Source organism: Poecilia reticulata, linkage group LG9 (assembly GCF_000633615.1).
Source record: "Poecilia reticulata strain Guanapo linkage group LG9, Guppy_female_1.0+MT, whole genome shotgun sequence".
In the NCBI taxonomy this organism is placed as follows: domain Eukaryota; kingdom Metazoa; phylum Chordata; class Actinopteri; order Cyprinodontiformes; family Poeciliidae; genus Poecilia; species Poecilia reticulata.
In genome coordinates this window covers 18237308-18246183 of record NC_024339.1, presented here as the reverse complement: position 1 = coordinate 18246183, position 8876 = coordinate 18237308, and the positions used below count along the sequence as shown (strand labels likewise).

General features: G+C 40.9%; 1 protein-coding gene across 6 annotated transcripts in view; it reads left to right on the top strand.

Annotated features, from left to right (window-relative positions):
- Positions 1 to 8876, top strand: part of aopep (aminopeptidase O (putative)) — a 109013-nt gene that overhangs the window by 80817 nt on the left and 19320 nt on the right. For 2 of the 6 annotated variants that reach the window (XM_017306882.1, XM_017306883.1), the window contains exon 15: positions 4586 to 4646. The exons of the other annotated variants lie outside the window; for them this stretch is intronic. In XM_017306882.1, the coding sequence (XP_017162371.1) occupies positions 4586 to 4646 (61 nt within the window). The remainder of the gene's footprint in view (positions 1 to 4585; positions 4647 to 8876) is intronic. 6 annotated transcript variants of the gene reach the window in all.

Genomic DNA, 8876 nt, shown 5'->3' with positions numbered 1-8876 from the left:
TTTGCAGTGTGTGTGTGTGTGTGTGTGTGTGTGTGCGTGCGTGTGTGTGTGTCTGTGTGCGTGTACGTGTTCACTCGTCGATGTTTCTTGCATGCTTTTTGTATTCAGTGTGCACGCTGACATTTGTAAGACGATCTGCTGCAAAATGCCACGGATCCGACAAAAGTTTTCTGAGCCTTTATTTTGTACGTGCCTCTGTGCAAGCCCTTTAAAGCCTGGTAATTATTAGGATCAAATGTCTTTTGCTTGTTACGCGAATGTCTACAACTCCTTAAAAGTAACTAGAATGAGGCTGAGTCAGTTCTTTTTTTAATTTTTTTTTTATCATTTCTTTCATTTGATACTTTCTCTAAGAGAGAAAATTTAAGCACAACCCCTGGCTGCTCTCACCTATCCAGAATCCTGACAGAGCAAATGACATTGGGAAATGGAGCCTGGCCTATTTTCAGCCAACGCCACTTTTCATTCTTCTTGTTAAAGACCTAATGTCTGCAGGGAGTGAGCAGTATGAAATCAAATTAAAAGTAAGTCTGAAATTGATATTTATGTTAAGAATGTGGATTCTCTTAAATTCTTTAATTCCACTTCATTATTTAAACATCTTAATTAAATAGGGAATTTGCCCTGTTATGAAGAAGGAAAGAGCTAAGCCAAAAAGCAAATCTTTTTGATTTATCAATCCCATCTACTTTCTGTCCCTCCACTATGGTCATCAGATGCATAAAGATGTAAAGAGCTGAAAAAGCTTCCTCCGTGAGGCGGCTAGACTCAAGACTTAAAGAGCTCGATCATCCAGAGAGAGATCAGGGAAGAGCCTCGCTCCTGTGAGCTGAAAGGATTAAGCCGTGGTGGTTTGGGCACCAACATGCATCAGGTTTTTCAGACACATCCAATAACATTAGGCCCTGGGGAAGACCCAGAACTTGCTTAAGAAATTAAAAATGATTTTTTTGGTCTAGAAATGTTTTGGGATCTCCTAGCATTAGCCAGAAAGTGTCGTTGAGGACGTCTGGGTTTTCCTCCTGGACCCTGAATTTTCCCTGTTGACTCTAAGAGATTTTTGTTTTTTTAAGATCGTGCAGTATTGCTGGACAAAGCTATAAAAACTTTGTTTGACAAGACGGCAAATTAATGACGGATGATGATGACTCCTTATTTAAATTCCCCTACAGTACCCTACAAAGATCCACAAACCAGATAAGGTCTTGACCTGGGAGTGAATTCTCAACCAGAACAGCATATCCCACTTTTAAAAAAAAGCCTAGAGTTAATCTATTCTGATACTTCTGGTGTGGATTTAACAGTGGAACTGTTGTAAGCCTCAAAATGTGGACCCTGGTGAGGTTTGATGCAAACCAAAAGGTGAAAGTGATGCATGATTTACGAACATGTATGAACAGAAAATGCTTAAAAGTGTACGCTGTGAAACCAAAGCCGAGTTCTTCTTCAGTCTACTGACTGACAGTGAGCAGCAATAAGTGAGGAAGGGCTGTGCATCTTTGGTCTGTAAAGGAAAGAAAACACTCTAGTCATCCTCATTTGAAGGATTGTATGATTTATCATTTTAGTAATTGTAGACCAGTGCATTTGTGAAACCCTGGTGTACCTTAGACAGGAAAATGGCCCATGTTTAAATACTGTATGAATAATTTATGATTTACCAGACAACAGACTAAACGCACACAATTTTTTTTTTCTATAAAGGTAATAATAAACATTTTCATTGGTCCCTGAAGTCAAGATTATAATACAAATATAAATTTTGTTGAAACCATATTGCGGGTGTGTAAAGAATTAACTTTGTGGAGCATACGGAGAAACACGAGTCTTGTTTTGTATATTTTAAGAACATAACTAATTTTAATTTCCAGTTTTTGCTGAGGTCCTGCTCCACTTGTGTGCTACCAAGTATTTTCTTCAGTGCAACATCTCACTCTAGCTTACAAAAATCTACGACTCCACAATGTGTTGCTATAATAGTTGTTAATAGCTGAAATATTGTTTTACGTAACAATATTTCAGCTCTCATACACAATTGGATTTTTTACTTATCTACTGATCTGTTTGTTTCTCTGACATCGTCTTTGTGCAGCCATACAAAACGAGCCTGTTCTCCACCATCCTGTCTGCTCACCTCGGCTTTTGTTTAAACTGACGTCCAGCTGTTTGGATGTGTCACAGGATTACAAATGCTACAGATTTTTCTCTCTCGCTCACAAACAGAAGTCTCTTTGTTCCAGTTTAGTTTCAAAGGCCCGTCTCTTTCAAAGGCTTATGGGCGGTGGCGGCGCAGGAGGGTAAAAAGGCCACCACAGAAACCTGGATGCAGTCCTCTGTGGTGGATCCTTATGGTTATAATAAATAATAGCAATAACAATGCTGTGCATATAAAAAAAAAATTACCCAAGTACTACAAATGGAAAGTTAAAAGATGTCGTATAAATGAAACTCAATTTACCCTTTAGGTGAAAACGGTGGGAAGAGCGTCCTTTTTTATATTAGCAGAAGCTCCAATAGTGACTTCAACTAACCTATTAGGGAACTTGGTGAAAAAGCTAGAAAGATTAATTTGAGGCCCGTGCCCTTTTCGTTTGAGAAATTGTGTGTTCCTCCACTGGGGAAGGCACACACCGGATCGTGGGAGGAGGAGGAGGAGGAGAAACGTTAAGAAGCAGGCATCCACTGGAGACGCTCAGATTTGCAGCGTGCGTCAAAGCACAAAGTGCCATAGATTAATTAAACTTCCTCTGTTTCAGGGACGCGTGTGTGTGGAGTGGCTATGAGTCAGAACGGTGATGAGTAGGAGAGAAAACACGTTAATTGCCCCCGGATCAGTTCCAAAATGCAGGAAGACAGAATTTTACACAGCAAACACCCCACCTTCTTCGGGTGCAAAAACCTAAAAATCAATTAAAATCCCCCTTACGTCACTAGTGTGGTGCTTACTCTAAAGCTGTGCGGTGATTTATTTTTGCACCTGTGTTTTACTTGCTATGTCTCAACCTTGTGCCATTTTAGCTCATAATACCATAACACCAACACAACTCCAGCTACATGTTCGACATTGTCCTGCTGGAAGGTAAACCTCCATCCCTTTATTGAGTCTTTTGCTATCTTTCAGAGGTTTCGTTCTAGGATTGTGTTGGGTTTTTTTAGCACCGTCTATCTTTTGACCAGTTTTGATCAGTTTCCGTGTCCCTGCTGAAGAAAACCTTCCACACAGAGTAGGACAGCCAGCACCATCTTTCCATCATGTGGTGATGAATCCCACAACAGTGTTGTTTGTTCCTATATCTTAGCATCGGATTTACAGTTTCTTTTTTCTAAACTTGCAGCTAAACATTGTTCAGGTGACCACCAGACGGACACAGGCTAGTTAGTCAGATATTAGGTATTTGGGAAGGAAAGCACACGCTAAAGTGTAAAATCTATCCAGCTCACAGAACAGTTCTTGTTTCCCCAGAGGCCTCTAATGATTAGCAGAGTATCATTCATGCCCTGCATATTTGTTCCCATCATTTTCAAAACTGGAGATCAGTCCTGACAGCCGGCTTATTGTCAGCCTGTGTTTGTTTGGAGAAAAACATTGAGACAATTGATCCCAAAAGCGATGATTACAAGGTCAAAACGTCTGAAGCTTGTTGTCTTTTCTCCCTTTGTTTCTCAGTTTTGGTACTTCTGTTTTGTGCGTTTTGATTAGGCTCCAGACTGATTGCAGCGGTTAAGATTCATAAACATACAATCTTTTGCTTTATTCTGCTATCTGCGGCTGCTGCGGTTGTTGATTGGAGCTGTCGTCGAACCGAACGAGGGCCATTAATGATCAAATTAAAGATAGACAGTCGGAGCCAACGGTCATTGTCGAGGTCATTTGCGCTGCAGCAGCAGTACGTGTGACATCATTTAATAAAAATGATGGAACAACATGCAGCTCTGTTGCACAAGTTGAAAGGGCAACATGTGACTCATGGGTAACCTTTCAGTATCTCCTGTAGGCCTGTTTGCATTCTGACCATTACGCAAAATTGGTTTACAAATCCTATATGAGCAATGTGTTTTATGTCCCTTCAGACTGTGTGGATTACAAAGATTGCTGTATCATTGTGGTTTGAGGAGGGCTTTCTCCTCTATAGTCACTTACAGTATCATGGTTATAGTGGTCCTCACATTACAGTCTGAATAAAAATCTCACATGGATGTTTCTAAAAATGACCCTATGACATACAATGCTTCTTATCATAATCCTTGAATTTTTTCTCTTACAAACACAAACTTCAATATGTTTTACTGGGATTTTTAGACCAACAAACAAAAGTAGTACTAGTAGTAGACTACTACTACATCAGTAGTAGTAGTCATTTTGGAGTAGAAGAAAATAATATCTGTTTTTTTTTTTTCTTTAACAAATGACATATTCTAATATGCAAAATAGTTCAAGTTCAAATTTGATGGAAAGAATCAGTGCAAATCAATTCTCAAAACATCACTTTGATCTATATTTAGGAACAGGCTTTGACTGATCATAACTTCCTGTTGTCCTCGGGTCAAAATGACCGAGATTTGTATGTGTTTTTCCTATACACAGAAAATGAGGACAACAGGAGGGTTAAGAAAGCTTCCCCACAGCGTCGTGCTGAGTAGACATGGTGAGTTCAAGGCGATATTCAGCGGCGACATTTCTGATCTGTGCGGTGTGTTCCTTGGCCTTCAGAGTAAAGGGCACACCACAGTATAGATTTTGTTTTTTAAAACCTTCTAAGATATTTTATTCTTATCCATTGATTTTACAAATATGGATTCCATTGTATTGGTCTACCATTTAAAATCCCACTATAAAACACTAAAGTTTGTGATTGTTATATAAAAAGGCTCGAGTAAACTTTGCCAGACACTGTCTGGCAAAGGTGATAATTTTGTACGGATAATTTTGTTGCAAGTTTTCAGTTTTCAGTTTTTTTAGCACCTGGGTGAGCCAATTTAAAGTGGACATTTATAAAGGCGTCACATCTGTTTACATACGTGTCCCTCCTGAGGACCTAATACTGCCTCCACAGTTCCACCTGACAAGTGATCTGGGCCCCATGTGCAGAATTAAGGCAGACAAATATATTTAAAAAGGGCAACAGAGGAGCGTTTAATTGGCCGAGCCAAGCAAAGGGTTTGCCCCATTGAAAAGGTGCAATGAAAAGATCTGGAACAGAGACAGACAGCAGACGGCGTTGGAGACAGAGGCAACAGAAGAAAGAAAAGAAAGGATCCGAGTGAAAGAAAGAATGAAACCTTAGTACCTGAGGGGCGGACCGAGTCCTTTGGCTGGCGATGCCAGAATGTGTTTTTACGAGCCTGCGGTCAGAAAGAAATAAAAGGCAGCCGAGTGACTGAATGGCACCACACACAGACGCACACATGCACGAACGATTCAGCGGCCGCTCAGACATTACAGTTTGCTTTTATAATGTCACAGTCGGTCAGTGTCTCCAACCCCCCATATTGTGCGTGACTCAACGAGAAAGACCTCCCACCCCCTGTAGGTATAGAGGTAGGGGTACGTATTGCCGAAACATCTGTCTTCCTTTAAAGCCAAGTCATTTCTAGTCCAATTTTATTCACTGTATAATGTCACAAGTCACAAATTTAACTCAAGGGTCTTTATGGATTTTACGGCCTCCTTTATCCTCTGCAGGGGAAAAAAATAGCAATTATTTCACATTGAATTGGTTTTCTGGTTGACTTTTAGTAGGGATTTCCTGTCTTTGTTTCTAGCCGTCAATTCTTTTGATCCCATCCTTTGTATTAGTCCTAAACTATCAAAATAAATGTTATATCTTCAGGTATAAAATAGTATATGCTATGATAGTTTTTCCTATAGCCAATGAAAAGTGAGATGATAAGCAGGTAAACAACAGCAGGAAAAACAAGTGATCAACTGTTTCTCAGTTTTGACACGAAAGTAACACCAGATGTTCGTAACAACTCAAGTAAATCCACACATACAAATTAGTTAATAATTTATATGTAATAAAGCAGACTCTCTCAAGTAACTACTGAACTTTATGTATTACTTAGTAGAAAATCCTTTGTTGGTAACGACCACTTTAAGATAAAACTGAAGACTGGGAACATCTTCCATGCACTCTAATCTTCACTTCTGTCCATAAAGTTTGCAGTTAGTTGATTGACTGGTGCGTAATAGCAGCTTTATCTTCTTTCTTTGAAACTAAGACTTTTCTTGGTACTACATTTGGATTATTGTCGAGCTGAAGGATCCTCCATGGTTTCATTTGCATATTCCTATCAAGACTCTTATGGTACATTTTTTATTCATCTTTCTTTCAGTAAAATGAAATGTGTTAATACCTTAAACTAAAAACCAATCCCACACAATGTTTTCACCTCCAAACCACACTTGTTAGAATGGTATTTACGCATTATATAGTACCGTTTCTCCTCCAAACGTGCTGTGTGCAATTGTACCCAAAGGATTCAGTTTGGGATTTAATTTGTTTGTCCTTATGTTCAGCAGCAAATCTTAAATGAACTTCAGTGTACTTTTTCCTCAGCTGTGGAATCTTGCGTAGGGAGTGTGCATAGAGGCCACTGTGGTTGAGTGCCTTAGTTGAATTAATTGTTTGCATGGAAATCCTGTATCTGTCATTTCCAGGTCAAGAACGGGTTCTTCGTCAGCTCATCAGAATGTTCTCTTGAATTCTCTGTCAGAAATTGTTTGAGGAACACTTGTTCATGACTGGTTCATGGAGAAGTTATGCTTTTTGTTCTTTTGGATTATGTCAATTTACCGGGTAGTTTTGACGTTTAGAAACATGTCTTTAACCTCTGCCATGAGTGCAACAATACGAATCCAGATGTTGATAACTTAAAAGATTTTAAACCTTTTTTAGGGACTAATTCATTTGACAATAATTTCCACTGGAGCTCACTGGAGCGGTTCGCAGCCGAGTGTGAAGCAGCCGGGATGAGGCTCAGTGCCTCTAAATCCAAGGCCATGGTCTAGAGCCGGAAAAGGGTAGAGTGTCTTCTCCAGGTCGGGGGGAGGGGGGGTCGTCCTGCCTCAAGTGGAGGAGTTTAAGTATCTGGGGATCTTGTTCACGAATGAGGGAAGAAGGGAGCGGGAGATCGACAGGCGGATTGGCGCAGCGTCTGCGGTGAAGCTGGCGCTGTACCGGTCCGTCGTGGTGAAGAGATAGTCAAAAAGCGAAGCTCTCGATTTACCGGTCGATCTACCTTCCCACCCTCATCTATGGTCATGAGCTTTGGTTCATGACCGAAAGAACGAGATCACGGGTACAAGCGGCCGAAATGGGTGGCTGGGCTCTCCCTTAGAGATGGGGTGAGAAGCTCGGTCATCTGGGAGGGACTCAGAGTAGAGCCGCTGCTCCTCCACGTCGAGAGGAGCCAGTTGAGGTGGCTCGGGCATCTGGTCAGGATGCCTCCTGGACGCCTCCCTGGTGAGGTGTTCCGGGCACGTCCCACCGGGAGGAGGCCTCGGGGAAGACCCAGGACACGCTGGAGGGACTATGTCTCTCGGCTGGCCTGGGAACGCCTTGGAATTCCCCCGGAGGAGCTGGAAGAAGTGGCTGGGGAGAGGGAAGTCTGGGCCTCCCTTCTGAAGCTGCTGCCCCTGTGACCCGACGATGGATGGATGGATGGATTTCCACTGACAAAGGGACAGAAATCCTTTCTATTCCCGCTGTCAATTGACTCCATTACCTGTTACTTAAGTTATTTAATAAAACTAACATATGCATTTTTTTTCTTTGTATATTTGGATTAGTTTGTTGCTGACGTCTGGTGTGAATTTCATGTCAAGAGCCTCATTATAAATATATTTTAAGCAAAATCAATTGGGTGTTTCATTACTCATTGTCTGTTTTGTATTTAGTTTGTTAAAGCAAAAACATAAGATGATGACAGTGAAGATTAATTTTGCAGGGTTGAGCATGTCTATCATATGTCTGGCTGCAGCAATAACAGACATTTGAATCGACTTTTTCAGGTGTTCTGACCTCATTTAGCAAAGGGGATGTAAGTGACAGATTGATATTTTGAGTCTGATTATTTTAAAATCGGAGCCTCCTGATGGAGGACAAGGTTCTGCCCCCCTCAAACAGAAAAAAAGTGGCACTAAGTGTCATTACCACAGAAATACCGAAGAAGTGATGGATTGCTGGGGAGAAAGTACATCTTAGCACGTTCAACATTTTTCCAAAGGAGCAGGTGCAAAGGGGTCAGAAGCAACTCTCCTTCTGTCGTCTTCTCATTCTGATTTTTTACCGATAGAAATACCATAAATAGAGGTGCTTTGTATGAAAAGGCAGGTTAGCTCAGGTTTCCAATCATTGTCTATTACACTAAAAATGCCTCCACTGGGGATGGGTTTGTCCTTATTAAGACATTGCACCGACTATTGTTCCTTAGGTGCAGACTATGCCAGAAAAGTTCCCTATGAGGTAATGAACAAACAAGACTGTTTTATTGTATTCATAGCTTAAAGTGGACATCATTTCCTGTCTTTACTATTGCTGTGTGGCATTGAGCTGTCAGTCAACTAACCAGTCTGTATTTATACCTACATCCACACACATGGGTGTTTGTGTGTGTCATTGTTCTGTAGAGGTTTAGAGGTCAGTGTGTGTGAGGGGACATTTCAGCAGCATATTTCCCAGAGGTCCTAACAAAGCTCAATTCAATGTACAGATGGCAAAACAGACCTCTGTCAGCAGATTGTGAACACTGGCATGTTGATTGTGTTATAATGGAAGATGATGCCGTCTGGAAAAGTTTGGAATTAGATTTGGGTGTTTTCCAGGTCTGGATAAGTATAGAAGAAGACAATAGGGAAAAATCTTTGTATTTCC